This window comes from Heterocephalus glaber, unplaced genomic scaffold (assembly GCF_053883595.1).
Source record: "Heterocephalus glaber isolate CG9 unplaced genomic scaffold, H.glaber_assembly_v1.0 deba00001457, whole genome shotgun sequence".
Taxonomy (NCBI): Eukaryota; Metazoa; Chordata; class Mammalia; order Rodentia; family Bathyergidae; genus Heterocephalus; species Heterocephalus glaber.
Genome location: NW_028258305.1, coordinates 42757186 through 42784680, shown reverse-complemented (window position 1 = coordinate 42784680; position 27495 = coordinate 42757186). Strand labels below are relative to the sequence as shown.

The 27495-nt window shown below is 46.6% G+C and overlaps 2 protein-coding genes and 1 long non-coding RNA gene across 7 annotated transcripts; 1 reads left to right on the top strand and 2 right to left on the bottom strand.

Moving 5' to 3' along the window:
* Window positions 1-188: 188 nt before the first annotated feature.
* LOC106008907 (uncharacterized) lies at window positions 189-26759 on the top strand. Of its 5 annotated transcripts, none has more exons than XR_015453048.1 (4): window positions 189-1292; window positions 1587-4252; window positions 6467-6647; window positions 20985-21208. It is a non-coding gene; the product is annotated as an uncharacterized LOC106008907 (long non-coding RNA). The 5 variants fall into 5 exon arrangements; XR_001183087.3 differs by having other exon boundaries at window positions 212-2585; window positions 4120-4252; XR_015453047.1 differs by adding an exon at window positions 25101-26759 and having other exon boundaries at window positions 215-4252; window positions 20985-21127.
* Window positions 6965-10978, bottom strand: LOC147827069 (uncharacterized). Its single transcript, XM_087216240.1, has 2 exons — window positions 10907-10978; window positions 6965-9888 (listed from the first exon to the last, which is right to left on the bottom strand). Exon 2 carries the CDS (start codon window positions 8266-8268, stop codon window positions 7186-7188), a length of 1083 nt encoding a protein of 360 aa, XP_087072366.1. The 5' UTR covers window positions 8269-9888; window positions 10907-10978; the 3' UTR covers window positions 6965-7185.
* LOC147827068 (uncharacterized) lies at window positions 11023-16889 on the bottom strand. The gene is made up of 3 exons (XM_087216253.1): window positions 16884-16889; window positions 13084-14213; window positions 11023-12591 (listed from the first exon to the last, which is right to left on the bottom strand). The coding sequence occupies exons 1-3, from the start codon at window positions 16887-16889 to the stop codon at window positions 12450-12452; spliced, it is 1278 nt and encodes a 425-aa protein (XP_087072379.1). The 3' UTR covers window positions 11023-12449.
* Window positions 26760-27495: the final 736 nt, after the last annotated feature.

Here is a 27495-nt window from a genome sequence, read left to right as displayed (position 1 = left end):
GTGTGCCCCTTCTTCAGACACCCTTTCAATCACTCCCTCTCCATGCCTAACAATTTCACCCAAGGGCTCCTTCCAGACCAACGCCACTTCCGCTCTCCTCTGCTCTCCAGGATGCAGACTCAGGGCCACGTAGCCCAGGTCTGAAGGTTTACTTCCTCCTAGCGGCTTCCAAGGGGGCTGCTGGGGGGGGGGGGCACGGGGTGGCAGTCACGTGACGACTCAGTGTCTGCAGAGACCCCGCCCCCCGTTGCGCCATGGGACCAGGAGAGGGAGAGGTGGAGCAAAGAGGCGGCAGGTGGAGACGCCGCCTGAGAACCCAGGCCCTGTGTCCCTCCCTTCACCCACCCCACAGGTGGTCTTGTAGAGGCACAGAGATCAATTCCCCCTTTATTGATACTAGAAATTACAGACTCATGCTCGCTCCCCTCCCCACAGTTAAAGAGGTGTCAAAGGTCTTTCATTGTCGAGGAGGCGGGAATTGAAGGCAATGGCTGTGGAGGAAAAAAGCCAGGAAAGGGGAGCTACATAAGGGGTGAAGGGAGACATCTATAATCTGCCCTGCTTTTGAATTTTTTTAGTGGTGTCCCTAGGAGACACGTTTGAGTAACTCTTGAGATCTTTAGGCAGATTATGTCTGGGCCTCTCCTTAGGGGAACTGTCCTTGAGCCTCTCTTCAGAGTGGCTGTGATGAGTTTTCTCAGTGCGATGGTGTTGGCTCCTTTCTGAGCAGCTGTGTAAGACCTAGGTGAAACTTAGCACAAGTAACACCATCTTGTTACAAACCCTCCATCTTGTCCCTGTGGGTCTCGGGTTCACTAAAGGACACAGAGTTCCCAGAATGTGCTTGTTTATCTGTTAAGACACCATGGAATGTACCATTGTTTCTGTGTAAAGAACATCCTGTTAGATAAGTAAAGAACATCTGCAAACTCCCCTAACTGTCCCCTAACTGCAAAAATTCCACTTTTGTAGTTCTGCTTGCTAAGCCTCCCTGCAGCCTCTATAAAACCTTCCAACCCCCTGAGCTCGGGGCCTCTCTAAGCTTGTTGCTTGGAGGGTGCCATCTGGCCAGACTAATAAAGGTCTGTTTTTTACTATCTCAATCTGTCTGGTTTGTTTCCTCCCGGGTGATCCTCACTGCAGTCAGCTCCTCGGAGCATTTGGTAAGGCCCTTCATCTTATATTTTGGAGGCCCCAGCGAGATCCCTGGGTAGGAACCCCGGTTTGGCCAAGATTCTGTGGCGGGATCCAGCAGGAGACTCTCGGGCACTGACCTCAGAAAACCTCCGGAGGTAAGCTTTTGGCCAGTTGCAACCATTTGTTAGGTCAGGAGTGAAGTGGCTGATGAGCCAGGAAGCCTCCCCTGACCCCGAGGTTCCTGACGAGGAACAAGGGAAGGTTTAGTTTCATTTTGTTGTGCTGCCCATTTGTCTCATCTTTTATGTGTTAGCGTTGTGTCTGTTGTGTGTCTGATTTTACATTCTTTTCAATCCTCATCAGGAGCAGAGTGATGAGAGGATCCTGTTCTACCGGGTCCCCTCCGCTTGACTGTTTTCTGACTAATTTTAAATTGGCCTTCTCTCCAGAACAACCAGATGAATATGGGGTGAAGTTTTCTTGCAGAAGACTCTGCTCCCTGTGCCAACTGGAATGGCCAGTCTTCGGGGTGGGATGGCCAGCCGAAGGGACTTTTGACCCCAGTATTTGCCGGAAGGTGTGGGGCAAAGTCACCAGTTGCCCCAGCCACCCAGAGCAATTTCCCTACATAGACATCTGGGTTCAGGCTTGAGGAACCCCTGGCTTGGCTGCAGCGCTGTTCCCTTCAAACAGACACTCGCATTTTAGTCGTTGCCCTGAAAGGACCCCGGGGACTTAAGACCCAGGCTCCCAAGCCAGTACTCTCACAGGAACCTGACCCCCTAGACCCCTTGGGAGGCCCTCCACCCTATGTGGAATCCTCCACCTCCTCAGATGGACCCCACTCTAGACCCCGAAATCCTTTCCTTCCTCCGTCTGTTCAATCTTTGGCTCCTACCTCTCTCTATCCTCCTCTCCCTGAGGGGCCCCAGTCCCCAGACTCTGTGACTTCTCCCCCACATACATGAGCTGGGGCTGCGTATGGACCTAGCAAGGTCCCCACTGAGGGAACTAGCTCGGCCCCTCTCTTGCCCCTTCGGGAGACAGAGCAAGGTCACTATGTTTATATCCCATTTACTACGAGCGACTTATACAATTGGAAACATCAGAATCCTCCTTTTTTAGAAAAACCCCAAGCTTTAATCTCTCTCCTGGAGTCTGTCTTTCATACCCATGATCCTACTTGGGATGATTGCCAACAACTCCTCCAGGCCCTTTTTACCTCAGAGGAGAGGGAAAGAATCTGGGGACAAGTGGTCAGGTCGGTACTAGGCGGAGCAGAAGGCCCCTTAGGTGAGCAGCAGCAGGCCTGTATTGAAGCACAACTCCCATCCACCCGACCCCGCTGGCAAGCTAACACCTCAGGCGGGAGAGAAGCTCTCCAGAACTGTCAGCATCTCCTGGCCGGCCTGAGGGGAGCCACTCAGAAGCCTACCAATTTGAGCAAGGTAAGCAAGGTCCTTCAAGGATCAGAGGAATCCCCTTCTGCCTTTTTGGAGCGTCTGTTGGAAGCATACCATACGTATACGCCAATCAATCCAGACACCCCTGCAAATTGGCAGGCAATAAACTTGGCATTTGTTACCTACTCGGCCCCAGAGATTAGAAAGAAGCTGCAAAGGCTAGAAGGATTTGAGGGAGAGAATAGAGAAAAGTTGGTGAGTGTAGCCATGAAAGCGTTTAACAACAGGGATCCCCCGGAAGAGAGAATGGCCAAGAGACTGGGAAAGGCAACCATAGCCGCCTTGGCCAATGGAGGATTTGTCCAGAAAGAAAGACCTGAGAACAAAGGAGGGAACAAGAGAAAAATCCGACCCTTATTAGAGAGAGATCAATGTGTCTATTGCAAGGAAAAGAGCCATTTTAAAAGGAATTGTGAAAAACTAAAAAGGAAAAGAGAGGAGGCCCAGAAGGAAAAAGGTGGAATCCTCTTAGTAGATGAAGAAGATTGACAGGGCCAAGGCTCATGGCCGCTTAACCCCAGTGAGCCTATGGTGACTTTGGAGATAGGGGGAACAGATGCCCAGTTCCTTGTGGACACTGGTGTGGCCCACTCTGTCCTGAAGACCCCCCCTTGGACCCCTCACTTCCTTAAAAACCTCCATTACTGGGGCCACAGGGAAGTTGGCCTCCTACGGTTGGACCACTAGATGGACTGCGAATCTAGGAAAAGGCACCATCACCCATTCCTTCTTAGTTATCCCTGAGTGCCCGTACCTGTTGCTGGGAAGAGATTTGCTACGAAAGTTGGGGGCTGTTATTTCCTTTGAGCCTGAAGGAGGGACTTTCAAACGCAAGCCACCCTCTGCCATTATGATAACGGTTCCCCTAGAAGATGAATTTAGATTGCTAAAGGAGGGTGCAGAGCCCCCTGGACAAAAATGGGATTACCTTCAGAAAAAGTTTCCCAGGTTATGGGCTGAAACTAATCCACCTGGGCTAGCCAAACACCATGCCCCAGTGGTGATCCAATTGTTGGCTTCTGCTACCCCCGTCCGTGTGTGACAGTACCCCCTCTGGCTGGAAGCCAAGGTGGGAATCTCTAAGCACATCCACCAACTCCAGAAAGCCAGCATCCTGATCCCTTGCCAGTCAGCCTGGAATACACCCCTGCTTCCTGTGAGAAAGTCAGGCACCTCAGACTTCAGACCGGTACAGGATTTGTGGGAGGTAAACAGCCAGGCGGAGACCATCCACCCGACGGTACCAAAGCCCTATACTCTGTTGAGTCTCATCCTTCCTGCTCATGTGTGCTACTCGGTATTAGACCTCAAAGATGCATTTTTCAGCCTGCCCCTCACACCAGTGAGCCAGCCCCTCTTTGCCTTCTAATGGACTGACCCAGACACAAGGACTACCAGACAGCTGACATGGACCCAGTTGCCACAGGGATTCAAGAACTCCCCCACTCTGTTTGGGGAAGCTCTCAGCAAAGATTTACAAGAGGTAAGGAGAGTTTTTCCCCAAGCGACTATTCTTCAGTATGTAGATGACCTCCTGGTGGCGACTTCAACCGATGAAGAGTGTCTTGCGGCCACTGAGGGCCTACTGGAAGCCCTCCAAAGACCTGGGATATCGGGTGTCCTGGAAGAAAGCTCAGCTCTACCAGACCAAGGTAACCTACTTGGGCTATATTCTTGAGAAAGGAAAGAGGAGGCTGGCAGAATCGAGGGTATCAGCAATTCTCCAGATTCTGGAGCCGAGTTCAAAGAAACAGGTGTGGGAATTCTTAGGGGTGGTTGGGTATTGCAGAATTTGGATCCCTAGCTTTGCTGAGATTGCCAAACCCCTGCATGAAGCCACCATGGGGGGAAATACGCCCCTCGAATGGACTGAGGCTTGCCAGCAGGCATTTCAATTGCTTAAGACTGTGCTTGCATCGGCACCAACACTGGCATTGCCAGACTTAAACAAGCCCTTCACTCTGTATGTAGGAGAGAAAAATGGGGTAGCCAAGGGAGTGATTACTCAGCTTTTGGGACCATGGAGGTGGCCCATGGCATACCTCTCAAAGAAGCTAGACCCAGTGGCCCGAGGGTGGCCTACTTGTCCGAGGACAGTAGCAGCAGCAGCTGCTCTAACCCAAGAGGCTGACAAACTGACCTTCGGACAGGATTTGACTTTGATCACTCCCCATGCCATTGAGCCCTTGTTGAATAGCTCGCCTAGCAAGTGGCTGTCTGCCAGACTGTTGAAATACCAAGGACTCTTGTTAGAATAGCCACCCATTAAGTTTGCCACCACTGCTAGCCTCAACCCGGCTACTCTACTCCCGAAATCCGACAAACAGGTGCCCATCCATGATTGCCTCGAGACTCTTGAAAACTTGAGGGGAGGGCATCTGGATTTAACAGACCGGGCCCTCCCCCGTGCAGAGGCAATGCTCTACACTGATGGGTGCAGCTTCATGCATGACAGAGTGCGGTATGCTGGGGGGGGGGTGGTGGTCAACCAGGACCAACATGTGGAATGGGAGCAGAGGCTACCCCAAGGGACATCAGCACAGAGGGCTGAACTGATTGCTTTGACTAAGGCTCTGGAATTAGGAAAAGGTAAAAGGATAAATATTTTCACTGACAGCCATTATGCTTTTGCCACCACCCATGTGCACGGGGAAATTTATCAGAACTGAGGGCTGCTGACCTCCGAAAGAAAAGAAATTAAAAAAGACTGAGATATTGGCATTGCTACAAGACATCTGGTTGCCCTGAGAGGTTGCTATCATCCATTGCCATGAGCATCAAAAGGGGTCTAGCCCCGAGGTGATTGGTAATAATGCACCTGATCAGGCCGCAAAACAAGCTGCCCAAAAACCAGTGGAGAAGCAAATGGTTCTGCTTCCCACACTGGTACTCCCAGAAAAACCTGAATACACAGATAAAGAGGTAATAGAAATGGACAGGAAATGCTGGACCCAAGGTAAACATGAGTGGTGGATGACTAATGATGGAAAGGTGGTGCTCCCAGCTGCTGTAGCAGACATGGTGCTATGCAAACTACATGAGTCCACCCACCTCGGAGAGAAAAGGATGATGGCTGCCCTGCGACCCCATTTTGTCAGTGAGGGATTGGCCCAAAAGGCCCAGGACATAGTGAGACAATGCCCCACCTGCATCAAGGTAAATGCAAATCGAGTGACCGGACCCCCCTGGGGTCCGGCACAGAGGACTAACTCCAGGAGAACATTGGGAGTTGGACTTTACTGAAATGAAGCCTGGCATGTATGGGTATAAATACTTACTAGTTTTTGTGGATACCTTTTCAGGATGGATAGAAACATACCCCACTAAGAGAGAGACAGCTGAAGTAACCATCAAAAAGCTCTTGACAGAAACAGTTCCTTGTTTTGGCTTGCCCCTAGCCCTGGGGTCCGACAATGGCCCAGCCTTCATGGCTAAAATATCTAAATTGATTGGTAAAGTTCTAGGGATAAAGTGGAGTTTACATTGTGCCTATAGGCCTCAGAGTTCAGGGCAAGTAGGGAGAGCAAATCAAACTTTAAAAGAGGTCCTAGCTAAATTATGCCTGGAGACTGAACTAGGTTGGGTAGAGCTTCTCTCCTTTGCTCTTCTCCGCACTAGGTGCACTCCTAAGCCGCCCCTCAATCTGTCACCCTTCCAGGTCATTTATGGGCGATCTCCCCGATCGTCCCCTGGTAGATTTGGAGTTGGGGGAAAAGCTTTCCCACCTCCAGCTCCTTAAGTCTTTAAAGGCTGTCCATCAGCTTCAGTCAGAATTACATGATAGATTGAGAAAGGCCATGCCTGACCCCAACAAGAAACCTACAACCGTTGCCTTATAAGCAGGGAGATTTGGTTTTCATTCACAGGTTCGACTCCAAGACCCTGGAACCCCATTGGAAGGGACTGTTTCCCATTGTCCTGGTGACTCCCTCAGCAGTAAAGATAGCTGGACACTCTGCCTGGATCCACCACAGCCATTTGAAGGCGGCACCTCCTGAGGAAGCATCAACATGGCAGATCAACTGGAACAAAAAGGACACTCTCAAGGTAAGATTAATCAAGGACTGAGATGGGTAATGTGGGAACTTATGGGAACCTTGGTCCTGTCGGCTCCGGTACAAGGAGATGTTCAGCCGCTGTCACCTTCCAGCCATGCTCCACAAAATTGGACATGGTCTCTCAAGAATTCACTTACTGGAGCCCTGATTGCCACTGTTACAACAGACCAGCAGCCCATCTTTCAGGTTTACTTGTGTGATATAGGACTAGTTACTGGGACCGTGGGAGTGTCTGATGTTGCAGGACCATGTTCAGATCCCCCTTCAACCCCTGGGGGGAAACGAGGATGGTCTACACTTAACAGAGAAAGGGGTCTCCAGACCATAGATATTTATGCATGTCCTATAGGTAAAACCCCAAAATGTAATGGGGGACCAGGATACCATTGTTACTATTGGGGCTGTGAGTCCATAGCCCCACGGAAAAATGATGACCAGTATTTAGCCTTGGAGTGGCGAACAGCTAGTAGCTCATGCTCCCTGGGACAACTTGGGGGTTTTCCCACACTGTTCCTTGTGGCCCAAGGTCAACTTTCATAGATTTTTTTACCTTGAGTCAATTCATATGACTTCACACTTCCCAGCTGTATGAAAGATTTCAACCCTGTAGGTTTGACATGTTGAGATTGTGTCTTCACATTTAATGCTGTAGATCTCACACTGTGGAACTCAGGTCCTGGTATCCACTGCAGAGATTTCCTGTTTCTAAGCTGTGGCTCTGAGGTTGATGCAAAAGTTTTCCTGTTTTGTAGCCCCTGTCCTGGGAGCAATTCAGGGGTTTTCACACACTCTAACTGTAGATTTTGCTCTGTAGATTTTGCTCCTGGAAGTTTAGGTCCTAAAGTCAATTCAGATGACTTCACATCTCCCGACTGTATGGAAGATTTCACTTCTTCAGATATAAAACCTTGAGATTTTGATCCAACATTTAGCCCTACAGAGGTCACTCCTTGGAACTCAGCCCTTGATATCCACTGAATAGTTTTCGTACTTCTGATCTGTGGCTCTTTGTTTAACTTCACAGTTTTCATATCTTGAAGCTGTGGTCCTGGGGTCAACTTGGGAGATTTCCTACTTTGCAACTGTGGTTCATATTTGAATGCTTTAGCTCTTACATCTTGAATATCTGGTCCTGGAGCCAATTCAAATGGTTTCATATTTTTCAACTGTATTTTGGAATTGAGTTGTACAGATTTTATACCTTTTGATTTTGGCTCTGGAACGAACTCCAAAGACATTATACTGTCTGACTTGAATCCTTTCTTCAGTTGTTCTATATTCACATGTTTCCATCCTGGTAAGTTTACAAATACCTGGCCATCCTGTCCAGGATCAAGAGTTAAACTCACTGGTGTCACCCCTTGAAAGCGTTGCTTTGGGTCTAAATCCACAGATTTTACTTCTTGAAACCCTTGTCTTCTAGTTACATTCCCAGATTTTGCCTCCTGCCTCTTAAGCCTTGGGGCCAACTTCACAGATTTTTCACATTGGAGCTGTGAATCTGGAGTATCCTTTACAGGTTTTAAATTTTGCAGCTCAATTAATGGAGTAACAGTCACAAGTTTCATATCTTGCATTTGTGGCTCTGAAATGAGTTCCTCAGGTTTCATACTCTGCAGTTCAGACCTTTGAAGAACCTCCTTGGACTTAATAACTTGAACCAAAGAATCTGGTGGAAAAGCCACAGAATCCTGACCTTGCACCTTTGGCCCAAGTTTCAGTTCCGTATCTTAAATCTTTGTACCCAAGACTAACTCTTCAGTTTTCAGATCTTGAATTCTTGAACTTGGAGTCACCTCCACAGATTTTAAACCTTGAAGCCTTGAGACTGGGATATGCTCCCCAGGTTTTATATCTTCCAGCTGTGGCTCTTGGATCAATTCAGAGTATTTCATACCTTTTGACGGTTGCCCCCTGGTCAATTCAGAATGATTTGCACATGGTAACTGTGGAGCAATAGCAGTAGAAGAGATAGAAGTCATCAAACCATCTGACTGAGTTGGCCTTGGGGTCAAATTTGCAATTTGAGACTGTGAACCCGAGATCAAACCCCCAGATTCTATATCAGGTGACTGTGCTGGTGGAATCTCCATGAAACTCATGGTTTGTGATAGTGCCACTGGAGTTACTTTCATGTAATCAATGACCTGAGGTAATGGTGTTGAGATCATTTCCAGTGATTCTGTGTTTCGATGTATCAGGTCGAAAGCAATCTTTACTTGTTCCATGGACTGACTTTGTGACCCTGAAGTCATACTCAGTGATTCCATGACTTTGTGCTTTGGCCCGGGGGCCATTTCCACAGTTTCCATGACTGTGTGTTGTGGCACTGGACTCATATTTCCTGGTCTGATAGACTGCTGGTCCATCAATGTATTAATCTCCACAGACTCTGTGGCTTGATATTGTGGCCTTGGGGTCATTCCTAGTGGGTCTGTGATACATGGATATGAGTCATTAAGCATTCTTTTAGAATCCATGACTTGAGGCAATGTCAATGGGGTTATCTTTACATTATTTTTGACTTCATAAGGAAGCCTTGGGGTCGGCTCCATGTTAGTCACTTGTATACTAGGTTGAATTTTTTTTTCTGGAAGATCTACAATACTTTGCTCTATGCCAGGCTGTTTTGGCATTGCCCATGATTTCTGCACAGAACTAGAAACATTTGAAGACAAATGTCCTTCTAGCTCCCCTCTAGCCAAAGGAGAGAGCTGGGCCAGGGCCCACCCTGGAAGTGCTGGTGTTTCATTTAAAGCAGAACTTGGCCCATGATCTAATAACAAATGATTCCTGCTCCCTCTCTTATTTTTTGGTTTCTCTTCTTGTTTGAAAATATTTGGGAGTTCAAACATAGAGTCAACAGAAGAGTTAGGTGGTGGTAAATCCGAAAGACGTTCCAAATACTGAAGTTGTTCTGCTTCTTCAGACCCTGACAGCTAAAAAGGTGGCAGTGATGTGCCTTGGTTCCTGAACACAGATGGTTGCTTTCTGTGGGAAACAGGCAAACAATCGCTCCGAAATTGCCAAGTTGTCCCTTCAGAGAAGGCAGGAAGGTTAGACAGGCTGGAGCTTTTTATTGATGAGCCAGAAGAGGTGCTGTGATCAGTGGAATATGTTGCCTGTTCACAGACACAACAGGGTGCAACAGCCTCCTGAGCCTCAAGAAGAGAGGTGGTGGGGAAGTCACATCCTTTGATTCTGCCAAATCAAATTCCTTAAGACTTAATCTAAGAAATAAAGAGAAAAATTTTTATTTGCTCTGGAGTCAGAAAAGCGGGGGAGGAAATGCAAAGGGAGTGTCCTTTTCAAATGCAAAATATTTTTGACCTGTGGGAGAGTTGGAAAAGAAAAAAAAAGTTACTTCCCCCAACCTCAAATAATAGTGCAGGGGCTGGGGATTTGACTCTGTGGCACCACACCTGACTCCCAAGCGCAAGGTCCTGAGTTGGATCCTGGGTTCCCGGGAGGTAGGGAGGGGTCCCAAAAATTCCTCCACTGGGCAAAGATAGGCATCTATTCCTGAAATAATACTTCAACCAAGTTGAACCCAGGACTTTTCCTGCTGCTACCTTCAGCTGGGAGGGGTGGCACACACCTGTAATGGAAGCACTCTGGGAAGCTGAGGCCAGAGAATTCCAAGTTCCAGCTTAGCCTTGGGCAATTTAGTGATTTAGTGAGATCCTGCTTCAAAATAACAACCTTAGAGCTGGGGTGAGGCAGGCCTGTTATCTCAGCACTTAGAGAGCTGAGGCAGGAGGATTGCCTCAAGTTCCAGGCCAGCCCAGGCTCCACAGTGAGTTCAAGGCCAGCCTGAACTACATAGTGGGATCCTGTCTCAAAAGACAGAAACAAAAACAAACAAAAAAAGTAATTAATTAAAAATTTTAGGGGGCAGGGATGTAGCTCAGGGTGCAGCGCCTGCCTGGCAAGGGCAAGGCCCTGAGTTTGATTTCTGGCACCAAAAAAAGAAAAAACAAATTTTTTTTTTTGGTACCAAGCATCAAACTCAGGGACCTTGTGTTTGTGAAGCGCATGGCAGCACCACTGAGCTAAATCCCCAGCCCTAGAAAAACAGTTTTTAAAGGCTGGGGATGTACCTACCCTAGTGCAAAGGTTCTCAGTTCAATCCCCAATACCAGAAAAAAAATTATCTTTTCCCCCTTTGCTTCCCTCCTTTACTCTCCCCTTTCTCCCTCTTAAATGCTCTACAACCTTGTCCTCCACCCAGAAACGACGTTCTCTGACCTTGCACTCTCCAGGTGTTGGAAGATCTGTTGAAGACTCCTGCCCATTGACCGGAGCATACGTTCCTGGGTCTGTTGTGCCCAGATTGTGAAGTCCCAGAGACCACCAGGAGACCGTTTCCGATGTAAGCACACAAGGGTCGTTTATTCAAGCTTAAGCAGGGACTCTCAATTGTCACCGACGCAGCGGATCGAGATTGAGAGCCCCGAGCCTCAAAACTAGCAGGGTTTTTATTGAGAATACAACAAGCTTTGGTTGTTAGTAGCCAGGTGATTGGTTAATACTAAATACATATGAAGTGTAGGGTTTTGATTGGTTAGGCTTAGGGGGGGTTAAGGGGGTTACGTATAGATTTTTGTGAGGGAGAAAAGGGGCAAAGATTAACGGCCGGTTGTTACATACTGATCGTTAGCAGACCCACTAATGGCCGCATCTATCTTGTGTGGACAGTCAGCTCATTAACTGCTTATCCTACAGATAGTGTGCCTGGAACGCTCTCTCCCCGGGTACACAGGTGGTTGGGTAATAAACTCAGGAATTTCAAGTGGTGAATTCCTAGTTTAAGCACAAATTTGAGAGAACAAAGGAGACGGCTCCAAAATGGAGTCATTTTGGTCCCACATTCCCCCTTCTCATGATGCTATAGAGGGCCAATCATGGGCCTCTGGGGGTTAATTTTATCAAGTCGGTAGGAATTGGCTGGTATTGGGACCTGAGCACCATTAACTGAACAGCGTTAATTTGTTTTTTGATGAACGAAACTAGTCTATTGAGTATACAAGGTCTAAAGGTCAACAGTAGTAACACGATAAGCAAGGGGCCTAGCAGGGTAGAGATTAGGGTAGTTAGCCAAGGGGAAGAATTAAACCAAGATTCGAACCAGTTTTGAGATAGTTCTCTTTCTCGCTTACGTTTGGCGATGCCCTCCCTAACTTTAGCCATGGACTCTTTGACCACTCCTGAATGATCTACATAGAAGCAACATTTTTCACCTAAGGCAACGCAGAGTCCTCCCTGTAGAAGGGGGTGTCTCGTAATATTGCCCTGCGAATTACATGGTTGTAACCCAGTGTTTGTGAATTGACCGGGGGGAGGGTACACCCCTTTTTTGTTTCCCCACATTCAGGCCTTCCCCGTGACTCTAGGCTCCAGTGTCCGATATCCCAGCTGCCAGTGGCTAGCCGACAGAGATCAAACTCTAGAGCAGGCCACCAGGTTAATGGTGGGCTCACTTTGGACGAGCTGTTAATAATGTCACCTGTGGCGGTATTGATGATCATCCAGGTCAAATTTAGGGGAGCATGTGGGTTCTGTCCTCCTAAAATCGGTGTCAAAAGTACAGTTACCACAATCATGACCGTCGACGATGCAGCTTGAGTTTGAGGGGATTGTCTTGGTCTTTGGACACCTGCCATGATGGAACGAAGTCCTCTAGGACAGCGTGAGGATCTGCAAGGCGAACGTGGGTGTAGTGCACCCACAAGGCAATCCCGTCGACCTTGAGAGTGGTGGGCGTGGTCAGGACTGTGACGTAGGGTCCTTTTCAACGGGGCTCAAGGTCCTTTTGTTGGTGTCTCCGGACGAAGACCCAGTCTCCTGGTCGATAGCGATGGGGCTTGGGAGGCAGTCCAGTTTGATATAAGGCTTCTAATTTAGGCCAGATATCCTCGTGCACACTTTGGAGGCTTTTTAAAGAAAGTAACAACTTTTGGTCATCAAATTTAACAAGCACATTTGATTGAAGGTTGGGAATAATGGGAGGGGGAATTCCAAACATGATTTCAAAGGGAGTTAATCCCATCTTATAGGGTGAATTGTGTACCCTATAGAGGGCGAAGGGAAGGAGAGTCACCCAGTCACCGCCAGTCTCTAAGGTTAATTTAGTTAAGGTCTCTTTTAATGTTCTATTCATCCTCTCTACCTGTCCTGAACTTTGGGGTCTGTATGCACAATGTAATTTCCAATCCGTCCCCAATATCTGTGCTAGGGTTTGACTCACCTTGGAAATAAAGGCGGGTCCATTATCTGATCCTAGCATTACTGGAAAACCATACCTTGGCAGGATGTCTTCTAGCAGTTTCTTAGTCACACTTCGCGCTGTTTCATGTTTGGTAGGAAACGCTTCTGTCCATCCTGAAAAAGTGTCTACAAAAACTAACAAGTATTTATAACCATACCTTTCAGGTTTTACCTCGGTGAAGTCCAATTCCCAATAGGCTCCAGGTCGGCTTTTCCTCAGCCTATTTCCTGGGTTGGCCCTATTGTGGGTGGCATTTGTCAATTGACAGGCTTTGCAGGTAGCAACAATATGTTCAATTTTAGAATTAGCATCACGGATCTTAATTTCAGCATGTCTCAGGAGATCTTGCATTTTTCGAGCGCCCATGTGGGTGGTCCGGTGCACCTTGGAGAGAACTTGTTCTCCCAGCGCTTTAGGCAAGATGACTTTACAATCAGAAGATTTCCACCACCCGTTGAGGCACTGAGGCATAGGTAATTGTTTTATCCAATTTAAATCTTCTTCAGTGTACTGGGGTTTTTTTGGTAGGGCTGCACTTCCCGGATCGGGCAGCTGAGTGGCCAGTGTCAGATTAATCTTTAAGGCTATTTCTCGGGCTGTCTGGTCAGCTAAATTATTTCCTCTGGCAATTGGAGTGTCGCCTTTTTGGTGTCCTGGGCAATGGATAATGGCTAATTTTTTAGGTAGCCAGAGGGCTGTTAAGAGGGCAAGGATCTCCTCTTTGTTTTTAATAGTCTTTCCTTCAGCTGTCAGGAGTCCCCTTTCTTTGTAGATGGCCCCATGGACGTGTGCAGTGGCAAAGGCATACCGGCTATCTGTGTATATATTTAACTTTTGGCCCCGTCCTAGAGTCAATGTCTTGGTCAGAGCTATGAGCTCCGCCCGTTGTGCTGAGGTCCCGGTGGGCAATGGTTCTGCCCAAATGACCTCAGTCTCTGTCACCACTGCTGTTCCTGCATACCTGCGGCCATCACGAACAAAACTGTTCCCATCAGTGTACCAGGTATCATCTGTATCTGGCCATGGTTGGTCACTCAGATCTGCTCGAATTCCATGTACCTGGGCTAGGATGTCTGTGCAGTCGTGAAGCGGAGCCTCCAAGTTCGGGTCTGGCAACAGTGTGGCTGGGTTCAAAGCAGCCGGGGCCTGAAAGACAACTTGGGTTGGATTTAGGAGTAAGCTCTGGTAGTGGGTCAGGCGAGCATTACTGAGCCATCGATCCGGAGGCTGTTTTAGGACTCCCTCAATAGCGTGAGGGGTGGTCACACACAGTTCTTGGCCTAATGTCTAACTTGTCAGCATCTTTGACCATTAGAGCCACTGCTGCAATCATTCTTAGACACGGGGGCCATCCTGATGCAACTGGATCAAGTCTTTTTGATAGGTACGCCACTGGGCGGCGCCATGGCCCTAGATGCTGGACCAGGACGCCCTTAGCGACTCCTTTGTTTTCATCAATGTAAAGGTGGAATGGCTTAGTAATATCGGGCAAGCCCAAGGCTGGTGCCGTCAGCAAGGCTGTTTTAATTTGATCGAAAGATTTTTGTAGCTTTTCTGTCCATTGAAAAGCCTGATTGTCTTTGGTTGCCTCGTAAAGGGGCCTTGCGAGCTCTGCGAACCCCGGTATCCATAGGCGGCAGAAGCCCGCCGATCCCAAGAACTCTCTGACTTTTCGAGGAGAATCTGGTGTGGGTATCTTAAGAACTGTCTCTTTTCTAGCATCCGACAGCCATCTCTGTCCTTCCCTAAGCATGTACCCCAAGTAGCTTACCTCGGGTTTGCAGATCTGGGCCTTTTTGGCGGACGCCCGGTACCCCAGTTCTCCTATGACTATCAAGAGTCTCTTGATTCCACTTAGGCAGTCTTTCCGCGTTTCAGCTGCTATGAGGAGGTCATCTACATATTGTAACAGAGTTAGTTGGGGGTTCTGGAGGCGAAACTCACCCAGGTCTTCATGTAGGGCCTCGTCGAAGACGGTGGGAGAGTTTTTGAATCCTTGGGGTAATCGGGTCCATGTCAGCTGTCCGTTGAGGCCTTGTTCTGGGTCACTCCATTCAAATGTAAAGATGTGTTGGCTTTTGGGTGCTAGCGGAAGGCTAAAAAAAGCATCTTTGAGATCCAAGACTGTGTACCATCGGTGGCTCGGGGTAAGTGAACTCAAAAGGGTGTATGGATTAGGCACTGTGGGGTGGATGTCCATAACCCTCTTGTTCACTTCCCGGAGATCCTGCACTGGCCGATAGTCATTAGAATGAGGTTTTCGAACTGGCAACAAGGGGGTGTTCCAGGCTGATTGACAAGGCCTAAGGATCCCCTGAGCAAGCAACCTCCTGATGTGTGGAGTTATTCCCTTCTGGGCCTCTAGGGACATAGGATATTGGCGAACTTGTACAGGATCTGCCCCAGGTTTTATTTCCACGAACACTGGTGCTCTGTGTGCAGCTAACCCCATGCCTCCAGTCTCTGCCCATGCTTGTGGGAACATGGTGAGCCATTGTTCCATGTCAGGATCAGGAGGGGCCCTTTTCTGATGTAGCAGATATTCATCTTCTAGGTTTATGGTTAGTACCTGAATGGGCCTTCCCTCCTGATTAAGGACTTTTGTGCCCCCGGGTTGGAAATGAATTTGAGCCCCTAATTTAGTCAGTAAGTCTCTTCCCAATAAGGGGTAGGGGCAGTCTGGTATAATCATAAATGAGTGGGTTACTTGGCCCACTCCCAAGTCTACTGTTTTTTGGGTTGTCCATGAATACTTTTTCATGCCTGTAGCTCCTTGAACCCAGGAGGTCTTATCAGAAACATGGCCACATGGTTTAAGTAGGACCAAATGTTGAGCCCCTGTATCCACTAGGAACTCGATAGGTCTCCCCTCCACTTTTAGGGTTACCCTGGGCTCGGGGAGGGGTGCCGAACCCCGTCCCCCCTAATCATTTAATTCATCCATAGCCAGGATAGGGGCCTTGGGGCGTCCTTCCTGTTGTTTCTTTTTGGGACAGTCTCTGGCCCAGTGTCCATACTCTTTGCAATGAGCACATTGATTTTTCCCCAACTGGGGGCGCTCTCTGCGTCTCTCTTTGTTTTCTCCTTCCACCACAATCTTTCTTAGTCTACGTTCACGTTCCTTCTGTTCTCCCGCAGTGGCAGCCAGAAAGATCCGAGCTAAGTTTCGGGTCTGGCGGTCATCAGCTTTTTCTCGTTTCTCCTCTGTGGTTTCTCTATTGTTATACACTTTCTCTGCCACTGCCACTAAGTCCTGAATACTCTTTTCTCCTAACCTATCTACTTTCTGTAACTTTCTCTTAATGTCTGGCGCCGCCTGGTTGACAAAATGTATTATTACAGCTGCCTTTGTCTCAATTGCTTCTGGGTCCATAGGAGTGTACCTACGAAAAGCTTCCTGAATTCTTTCTAGGAAAGCAGCAGGGCTTTCATCTAACTTTTGTTGTATATCCCCTACCTTAGCCAAATTTGTAGGCTTCCTCGCTGCTGCTTTCAGACCTTTTAATAGAGCCTGGCGATAGACCCAAAGCCTCTCCTTACCTTCTGCCGTGTTGAAGTCCCAGTTGGGTTGGGACAGAGGAAAAGAAGTGTTGATAGTGTCAGCATTGGTGGTGGGTTGACCATTGTCACCAGGAACCAATTTCCTGGCCTCATTCTGGATCCTCTCTCGTTCCTCAGTGGTGAACAGGACCTGCAGAAGCTATTGACAGTCATCCCAAGTGGGCTGATGGGTAAACAAAACAGTTTCTAACAGGTTAATCAAATCTCTAGGGTTATCAGAAAAATTGGCGTGTTGTCGGCGCCAATTATAAAGATCACTGGTAGCAAAGGGCCAGTAATGATGAGGCTGGTTTCTATGTTCATCAGGGGGCCCTATTGCTCGCAGCGGGCAGACAGTTGAGTCTGCCGGTCCTGCCGGCGAGGCGGCGCGCCGGTGACGAGTATTTTGGGCGGGACCATCATGGTTGTCGGCGGCGCCCCGGGCGGGCTCCCTAGTCCCGGCTGGGACTGGGTCACCTCCTCCAGCCTGCTGTGGCGGAAGAAAGGGGAGGGAATAGGGGGGAGGAAATATAAGATCTTCTTCGGTCCCTCCCTGGAGGACAGGGTAAAGTGGCGCGGTTGGCTTGGTTTCGGTTTGTTTTTCATCCGCGCGCTTTTTAGGAGCCTTTTCATTGGCCGTCAGGATTAACTCCGGTTGCTGCTGCTGTGAAGGCAAAAAAGGCTTAACCCATGGGGGTGGGTTAGAGATCAGAAATTCCCAAATGGCAATGTAGGGTACCTGGTCGGGATGAAGGATGGCTTTACGAACTCTGCGTATAATTTGCAAATCAAAAGTTTCCTCGGGGGGCCATCCTGACCCAAGGGTGGGCCACTCCGAGCTACAGAGGGTGATGAACTTAGCCTTTTTAATTTTTAAACTTAGGTTACGAGCGCTCTCCCTAACTTCCTTGAAATGATCTTTCAGGAGGGAAAGAGGGGTAGTCACAGTCTGTCCCATCGTCTCAGTCCAAGTCAGTACAACACACAGACAAACACAACAGAAAGAAACACGAGAGACAAAACCGTCCTCCGCCTGATCGGAGGCAATGCAAATGGGACGACGGCCTCGTGCCGTGCCGCGGGAGCGACCCGCACCGTCCCTCCAGGAGTCTCACTGACTCGTACTCTTGGGGCACTCCGTCCCCACCAGCGGAATCCGGAACGTCTTCCAGGATCCCGGGTCGGCGGCCCTTGCAGCGCGTCCGCCTAGACCGTCTGCCGACCTTCCCAGAAAATAGGCCCAGACTTTACAAACACAAAAAACACTCACCAGCCGGCATTGACCCTCCGGTACGGGAGTCCTGAAGGTCTTGGGATCCCGGACGAGCCCCCAAATGTTGTGCCCAGATTGTGAAGTCCCAGAGACCACCAGGAGACCGTTTCCGATGTAAGCACACAAGGGTCGTTTATTCAAGCTTAAGCAGGGACTCTCAATTGTCACCGACGCAGCGGATCGAGATTGAGAGCCCCGAGCCTCAAAACTAGCAGGGTTTTTATTGAGTATACAACAAGCTTTGGTTGTTAGTAGCCAGGTGATTGGTTAATACTAAATACATATGAAGTGTAGGGTTTTGATTGGTTAGGCTTAGGGGGGGTTAAGGGGGTTACGTATAGATTTTTGTGAGGGAGAAAAGGGGCAAAGATTAACGGCCGGTTGTTACATACTGATCGTTAGCAGACCCACTAATGGCCGCATCTATCTTGTGTGGACAGTCAGCTCATTAACTGCTTATCCTACAGATAGTGTGCCTGGAACGCTCTCTCCCCGGGTACACAGGTGGTTGGGTAATAAACTCAGGAATTTCAAGTGGTGAATTCCTAGTTTAAGCACAAATTTGAGAGAACAAAGGAGACGGCTCCAAAATGGAGTCATTTTGGTCCCACAGGTCCAGCCCACAGGGAGTTCTGAAATACTGGATGCAACAGAATGTGTCAGTGTAATTTAAGTGATATCAGAGTATCAGTAAGCAAACCATCAGGAGAGGGATTTAACTTGGAAAAGAGACCATGTCATAAGGAAAGAAGAGGACCAAGTATTTTACTCCTAACTTTTACAGTTAGGATGGTTTACATAGGACAGGCTGAAGACAGACTTTACTGACTGTGACAGGTTATCTTTGCTCCATTCCATCCTGAAGTTTTCTTCTGACTCTGAAACTGGGAATCGGGATGAAGAATCTATTAGCATTGACCACTGGGTTTATCCAGCACAGCCTTCTAATTTTGCACATAAGGAAACAATGATGAAATCATGAAGCTAATTAGTGGTAGAGCTCAGGTCTCAAGTTTAAAAAAATAATTAATACTATGCTACCTTCAGCATGTAGTAGATGGCAGCCTTGTGTAGAGCAGGAATGATCATGGAAATAAGGAGTTGGAGTGGGGAAAACAGAGGTCCTGATCCTTCTCTTCCTTCTGACATCTATGGTAGGGAAGAAAAGACACTGAAGCTTCCCTTAACGAACTCTTAGTAGTTAATCTTTGTTTTCCTATCTTGTCATAATTCTTTCCTTTACTTTGACCTTTCATAAAAGTTGAGAAAAAAAAGCATGAGTAAAGGAACCGTGGAAACATCTCTTTGGAAGTACAGATGCTAGAAAGAATAGGCACGCTGGGCATAGTGGTACATGCCTGTGGTCCCAGCACTTGGGAGGCTGAGGCAGGAGGATTGCCTCAAGTTTAAAGCCAGCCTGGACTACATAGTGAGTTCAAGCCTAGCCTGGGCTACATAGCGAGATCCTGTCTCAAAAACAAAACAAAGAATAGGCATATTTCTTCCATTTACACCCTCTTTTTCAACCTCCCTCCACCTGCTGTTTAAGGCTAGAATTTTAAAGCAGAAGGACAGCTGATCAGCCATTAGTCTTGAGCTGCAGAGTTAAGGATAAGATTGTTCTGACCTGTGCATTTCTGAATCTTTTTCAGCTTCTGTTGCTTTGAAGTCTAGAGAAGCACAAAAAGAAAAAATAAAATCAGGTTATTGTATTAGTCAGCTTTATATTGCAGCGACAAACTACTTGATTCACACAACTTAAAGGAGGAGTTTTGTTTGGCTCACAGTTTCAGAGTCAGTCCACGATGGCTGAATTGGAGGCAGAAACATTGTGGCACAAGGGCCGAGGAAGCTGCTCACCTTGAGGCAGCCAGGAAGCAGAGCAAGCAAGGAAGAGCCAAGGAGGGCCAGGGGCCAGTAGAGTCCCCAAGGCCACACCGCACGACCACCAGACACAGGCACCAGTGCATTTTCCTGATCTAGGGTCTCTCAAGCCCGTCAAGGTGACGATCACAATTAACCGTCAGAGTTAGGTTCTAGATTAGCGACTTATGAACAGCACACCTCATAGAGAACAGAGAGTGACACAGCTGGCATCTAGAACCATGGCATTAATTACCTCACATTCGTTAATTTATGAATCATTTGTTGAGTGCTAAATTCTAGGTATTTTGTGGGGTGCTGAGACTACAAAGATTAGTGTGATCCCTGTACTATAGGAACTTACACTAGTAAGGGACAGTTGTCTAAACAGGTTAAATTAAATCACCACATGGTAAAAGCTGTAATAGAAAGCAGGGCATGGTGGCGCACGCCTGTGATCCTAGCACTTGGGAGCCTGAGGCAGGAGGATGGCTGTGAGTTTGAGGCCAGCCACTGATACACAGTGAGTTCAATGCCAGCCTGAACTGCATAGTGAGACTTTGTCTCAAAAAGCAAAAACAAAGTACTGGCCAGCCTAGGCTATATAGCAAGTTCAAGACCAGCTGGGGCTACATAGTAAAACCTTTGTCTAAAATTTTTTTTTTCTTTTGGTACTGGGGATTGAACTCAGGACCTTGCGCTTGCAAGGCAGGTGCCAGAACCACTGAGCTAAATCCCCAGCCCAAAAGTTTTTTTTTTTGGTATCGGGGATCGAACTCAGATCCTTGTGCTTGCTAGGCAGGCATTGGCACCACTGAGCTAAATCCCTGGCCCCAGAAATGTTAACTATTAAAAAATAAGCACCTGAACAGAAACAACAGAAGGCAGAAATAATCCTATAAAGACATCAGGTATTAAAATTATCAGACCTAGGTTAGAAAATAACTATATACATATATATTATTGGGGGGGGAGGGGGGACAGGGTCTCCCTATGCATTTCAGGCTGGCTTCAAACTCACCAAGGCCCTCCTGCCTCAGCCCCCTACGTGGTGGGATTACAGCCATGTACCACCTTGCCCATCAGAAAATAACTATACATATTTAAAGAATAAAATGCAAACCTAACTATATTTTTCAGGAACAGAAAACTACAAAAAGTGATTTTGCAGATTTGAAAAAAAAGGCAAATATTGCTTGTAGAAATGAAACTCTCCTCACACATGTGTGTCTGTGTGTTTACGTGTGCTATCATGAAAAATAATGTGGCCTTCGTTCCAGGTTCCTAGTACAGAGCTTCAGAACACCTTGGGATTTCATGAACGTTGGGGGGTCTCTTATGCTAATGAGATGAAAGAGGGTTGGCTTTTCTTTTTTTTTCAGGACCTTGTGCTTATGAGGCGGGCAGCGGCACCACTGAGCTAAATCTCGGGCCCAAGACGGATAGCTTCAGCTTCCTCTTTAGAGGCTGGGATAACCTTGATTCTGAAATCTGGCAAAGACATTACCAGAAAGGAAAATAACAGGTCCGTCTCTTTCATGGACATAGACACAAAATCCCAAATAAAATAGCAAACTAAATTCAGTGATATATATTTTAAAAATCATGAACGTCATGAGCATGTTGTATTTATCCTAGGAATTCACAGTTGGTTTATTATTTTTAAATCTCAGTATAATTCTGCCTATTGATAGAACAAACAAGGAAAACCATATGACCATCTCAACAGAGGCAGGAAAAACATTAAAGTTAATAAACTTTAATGCCAATATAAAAAGAGATATAACTTAAAAATTGAAAAAGGAAGAAAAAGCAAAGTGAAAAATCAAATATCCATACATGCTAAAATTCTTAGCAAAATAGAAATAGAAAGGAACTTCCACAATTTAATAAAGAATGTTTGAAAAACCATATATAGAGCAAACATTATACATAATGGTGAATTATTGAAAAATTCAAGTACGTAGGAAAAATGATAGGGATCTCCACTATACCACTTCTGTTGAACATGGTACTGGAAGTCTTAGCCATGCAATAAGGCAAGGAAAAGAAAAGACAAGGTATCAACCAGATGTGGTGCAACACACCTGTAGTGCTAGCACTTGGGAGGCTGAGGCAGGAGGACTGCCTCAAGTTTGAGGCCAGCCTGAACTACATATCAAGACATTGTTTCATAAAAACAAAATATTTTTTAAAATTTAATTTTACTGGTACAATTTAAATGTACATAACAATCACATTCACCTGTACATGATATATCTTGATTTCTCTCTTTTTTTTTTTTTTTTTGGTACTGGGGATCGAACTCCAGACCTTGTGCCTGAGGGGCAGGCAGCAGAACCACTGAGCTAAATCCCCAGCTTGATTTCTCTTTTATCCCAATCACCTCCCTTCTCCTCAGACCACCCCCCCTTTACTTACAAAAACTGTTTCCATTTTTTCCCTTTTTTTCTCATTTCTCTCCCCCCCCACAGTTTCCCTTTCCTTTTGAACAGTTTCTTCCTATTTCATAATATCTATTATGCATTTTTGTCCTTATTTACCCTTTCAGTTTCTCACGCCAGACAGACAATGTAATATTTACACATATATGTCCGGTTTATTTCACTTAAGAGAATAGTCTCAAGTTGCATCCATTTAGCTATAAATGTCTCAAGTTTGTCTTTCTTTATGGCTGAGACAAACAAATATTAAAAATGAAAGAAAGAAGGAAGGTCTTAGGATGTAGCTCAGTGGTGTTACGCCTGCCTGGCAAACACAAGGTCCTGAGTTTGATTCCCGGTACCAAAAAAAAAGGAAAAGGCATAAAGATTAGAAAAGGAAAAATTAAATTATTATTTACAGTAATACAATTATGTAGAAAATTTTTTAAACCTACTGATAAATCAGAATTGATAAGCAAATTTAGCATGGTCTTTAGGTACAAGATCAATTTAAAAAACTCTCACATTCCCAACTTTCAGAATTATTTTTAAGTGCCATTTAAAACACTATTCCAAACCAGATATTATGTGCCTCCTGATGATTATGAAATACCGCCTCCCTCCTTCCCCAAAACTAAGACTGATGAGGGCCGGGGATTTAGCTCAGTGGTTCTCCCACCTGCTCCACAAGCCCAAGGACCCGAGTTCGATCACCAGTACCAAATTAAAAAACAAACAAAAACAACGATACAAAACTAAGACTGATGAGTCTTAGATGAGTCCAGCTTCCCCTTTGTCTTAGTTCATTTTCTGTTGCTATAACAGAATGCCTGACTGGGTAACTAATAAACCAGAAAAGTTTATTTTGGTTCATGCTTCTGTGAGTCCAAGGGCACAGTGTCAACATCTCAGTTTCTGAAGAGGTCCTCAGACAGCTTCAATTCATGGCAGAAAGCAGAGGGCAAGTGAGTGTTATGGAAGAGAAAAAGGGCCCCTCTTCCGTGACAGCGAATCCAGTCCTGAGAGACTCAGAACTCACACCTCTGAGGATTTAGCCAGTTTAGCAAGAAAAATATTAATCCCTTTTAGCCAGGCATGGAGGTGCATGCCTGTAATCCCAGCATTCAGGAAGCTGAGGCAGGAGGATCGAGGTGAGTTCAAGGCCAGCCTGGGCTACACAGCCAGAACCTGTCTCAACCCCCTCCCCAAAAGAAAGATATTAAACCCATCTAAAGTCCCACCTCCCAAAGCTGCTACCTTGGCAACCAGATTTCAACATGAATTTGAGGATACAACCATCAAAACCTTAGCTTAGCACTCACAGGAAATACACAAAGACAACAGGGCACCTCAACTAACAACATGGGTATTTGATCACCAAAATGTTGACTAAAAAAATCCAAAGGACAAATGACCCATTTCCTCAACACATAAATGGAAAAAAATGAAAGAAATAAAGGTGGGGGACCTGTGGATTAGAAAAGACTTAAGAAGGGCCAGATATTTAGTTCAGTGGTTCTGCCGCCTGCCTCGAAAGTGCAAGGCCCCAAGTTCGATCCCCAGTACCAAAAAAAAAAGACTTAAGTGACACACCCATATGTGACCCTGAGTCAGACTCCAAATAATACCATGTTGTTTATGAAACAATTGGAATTTGAATACTCATTGGTATTTTATGAGGAAATATTGTAAATGTCTAGATGTAGTAATGGTATTGTGTTGCCAGGCATGGTGGCACATGCCTGTAATTCCAGCTCTTGGGAGGCTGAGGCAGGAGGATCACTATGAGTTTGAATAATGAGTTCAAGGCCAGCCTGAACTACATAGTGAGACCCTGTTAAAAAACCAATAACAAAACAAAACAATAACAACAACAACAATGGTATTGGGATTAAGCATCTCTCTTGTTTTGAGATAGTCTTGCTATAGTTGCCCAGGCTGGCTTTTAAATCCTGGACTTGAGCAATCCTCCTACCTCAGCCTCCTAAGTAGTTGGGACTACAGGTATGTGCCACTACACTCAGCTGATTTTTAAAGAGTCCTTATCTTTTAGATATAATTTCTAAAACATTTACAAATTAACTTATATTATCTAAGATTTGCTTCAAAATAATGTGGTAAGAGTTGAAGCAGGGTGACAGGCCCATTTAGATTCATTATACCTTTCTATGTACTTTTGATTTGTTTGAAATTTTTCTTTATAAAAAATTTTTAAATTACTACATAACTGTTTTTGTGGGGTTTTTTGGTACTGGGAATCAAACTCGGGACCTTGAGCTTGTGAGGCAGGTGGTGGAACCACTGAGCTAAATCCCTGGCCCTACTATATAACTTTTTAAAACCCTGTATATTGCAAGCTAAATAGTATTGAGAGAAATAAGGAGGTCTAAATAAATAAATGAGAAACAAATTCACGTATCAGAAGACATTTTTAGGATGTTAGTCATTACCAATATAAACTACAAATTCAGTGTCATCCCATTCAAGACCCTGCATGCTTTTGTGTGACAATTAACAGGATGATTCAAAAATTACATGAAAACGCCAAAGATGGAGAACAGCAGTGGCGAAGCTATGGCACGCGTGCCGCAGCAAGCACACGGAGCCCCTCGAGCCATGTTGCCCCAGCAGCAGAGCAGCGGATGAAGTTGTTTTTCTAAACTAAAACCTCAGTATTCAGGTTTAATTGCAACGTTGCCACTTTGAGATAAATCAAGTGGGTTTTGGGGTGCAGTTTGGGTCCTTATCTCTAAAAGGTTTGCCATCACTGATATAAAGTAACACAATTGTAAGATCTAAATCGGAAGCCTTATACATTAGCAAATTTCAGGACACTACAAAGCTACATCATTAAATACAGTGAGGTTTTGGCTTCAGCCCAGATGAATGTGAAAAATATCGAGTCTTGAAATAGACCAGGGATAACATTTATCTGATGTAGGACAGGGTCACCAGTGCAATCCAGTGAGGAAAGCCTTCCGTAAACAGTGTGGGAGGAAGGGACTGGGGTCGGTGAGGTGCTGAGGGCCCTGCAAGTGCAGATCAGATTTAAAATTTTGATATTTTTTCCTTCAGAAATTTTTCCATTAACTGATTTATCAGGAATACTGAAGTAAGCCACGTGTGGTACACACCTGTAATGCCAGACTCTGGAGGCTGAGGCAAGAGAATCACTGTGAGTTGAAGGCCACCCTGAGCTACATAGGGAAACATTGTCTCAAACAGGAAAACAAAAGTAAGTAAATAAAAATTAAAATAAATAAAATCTAGAACTTCTGTTAAGATATCATATCAAGTTGAAAGGGAAGGCACAGAGTGGGAGGATTTATATTTAAATGGCACAGGACCCATGTTCATAATATTTAGTTACTTATTTAGGGTTTTTTGGTGTGTGTGTGTGTGACAGGGTCTTGCTATGTATTCCAGGCTGGATTGAACTCACTATGCAGCCCAGCCTGGCCTTGAACTCTCAGTGATCCTCCTTCCTCAGACTCCAGAATGCTGGGATTACAGATGTGTGCCACCACGCCCAGCTACCTGTTCATAATATTTAAAGAATTCTCAGAGCCAGGGATGTAGCTCAGTGGCACCGAACCTGCCTGGCAAGCACAAGGTCCTGAGTTTGATCCCAGGTACCAGAAAAAAAAAGACAAAAGATTTGAACAGGCAGTTAACAAAAGAGAATTTCCTGGGCCGGGGATTTAGCTCAGTGGTTTTGCTGCCTGCTGCACTAGCGCAAGGACCCAAGTTCAATCCCTAGTACCAAAAAAAAGAGAATTTCCAGCTGAGTGTGGTGGCACACCCCTGTAGTCCCAGCACTCAGGAGGCTGAGGCAGGAGGATTGCCATGAGTCAGTGGCCAGCCTGGGCTACATAGGAAGTTGAAGGCCAGGCTGGACTATAGGGAGACCCTATCTGGAGAGAGAGAGAGAGAGAGAGAGAGAGAGAGAGAGAGAGAGAGAGAGAGAGAGAGAGAATGAATTTCCAAATGGTCAATGAGAAGACGCTCAATATTATTAGTCACAAACACACATAAAACCAAAGTGCAATACCACATACTAGTGACTAAAGTGAAACTGATTGGCAGGATGCTAAGAATGGAGCACAAACACTACTCGTGGGAGTGTTAATTAATTCTAGTGTAATCACTGGAAAACTGGCATCATCAAATAAAATCAAACATAGATTCCAAGTGGCCAGTCAATTCCTCTCCTGTTGGAAATAAGGATCCCACCAACAATGTGTTGTTTTCAGTTAACATCCTGAAACCTTCTTTGTCATGCAGGTATAAATTTTTAAATTATAAAACAATAAAAAACTGCTGTTTTGGAATGCAATATGCAAGAATTCCAGGCATTGGGCCATGGTGCTGCACCCCTGTGGTCTCAGCAGTTGGGTGGCCATGGCAGGAGGATCCCTGTGAGTTTGAGGCCAGTCTGCACTACATAGTGAGTTTGAGGCCGGCCTGAACATACCAGGAGACCCTATCTCAGAAAACCCAAAAGCCCCGGGCTCTCTCAGAGGCCTTTTAGAGCCCACCGGGGTCAGAATGCTCGCCCTCCCCCCCTTCCCCGCCCCGCAGTATTGGCGCCTCCGGCTCCTATCACTCGCTCTTCCCTGGGGTTCCCTAAGCACCTGTCTGATCGACGTCTCTCCCACTCCCCCGGAAGCGCTTTATTCGCCCTCAGTCTCTGGCAACCTAACAGGCCCTGGAGCTTGTGGAAGTAAAGTGCAGGAAAAGGGCTCACAGGGACTCGTGGGAGGACACCCGGGCCCGCCCGGCCCGGCCCGGCCCGGCCCTGCCCACCCGGGTCCTCCCATGTGCCAAAGCGCGGGCATCTCTGGGTGCAGCGACCCGAGCAGTTTCAAGGGAGTTTGGTCCCCTACCTCCGAGTCTGTCTTGGCGGCCGGCCGGTTCCTGCCATGACACCTAGCAAACCGCACACAAACCGCACAAACGAGACCGAATGAGATTAGAAATCTGAGATATGGCGGCAGCAGGGTAAGAGGCTCCCAAATGAGCGCCGTCACCCAAGCTCTTCTGGGGCCTTCTGAGCCACAGGCCTGTCCGGCTCAAGGGTGTGGCCCCCGTGAGATCACAGTGAGCCTTATGAGACGAGCCTAGCTCGGCAGCCCAGCCTTGTGCCTGCTCGGATACCACCATCTGCCCTCTGCCGCTGCCCGAGGCTCTGCCCTCACCCTCAGCTCAAGGAACCCTGGAGCAGTGCACGCCTGTGATCCCAGTCTCTCAGGAGGCTGAGGCAGCACGATCCCAAGTTTGAGCCCAGCCTGGGCAATTTAATGAGGCCTTCTTCAAATTTTAAAAAACTACAAAAAAAAAAAAAAGTCCCCTCTACCGTAAAAACAAACTCAGGAAGAGCTCCTTACGATTTTTCTAGGATGAGGCTGGACAGCCTGTCAGGAAGTGGGGAGGAAGAAGGCAAAGTTTCACAGGGGCAGGTCTTCCGAGT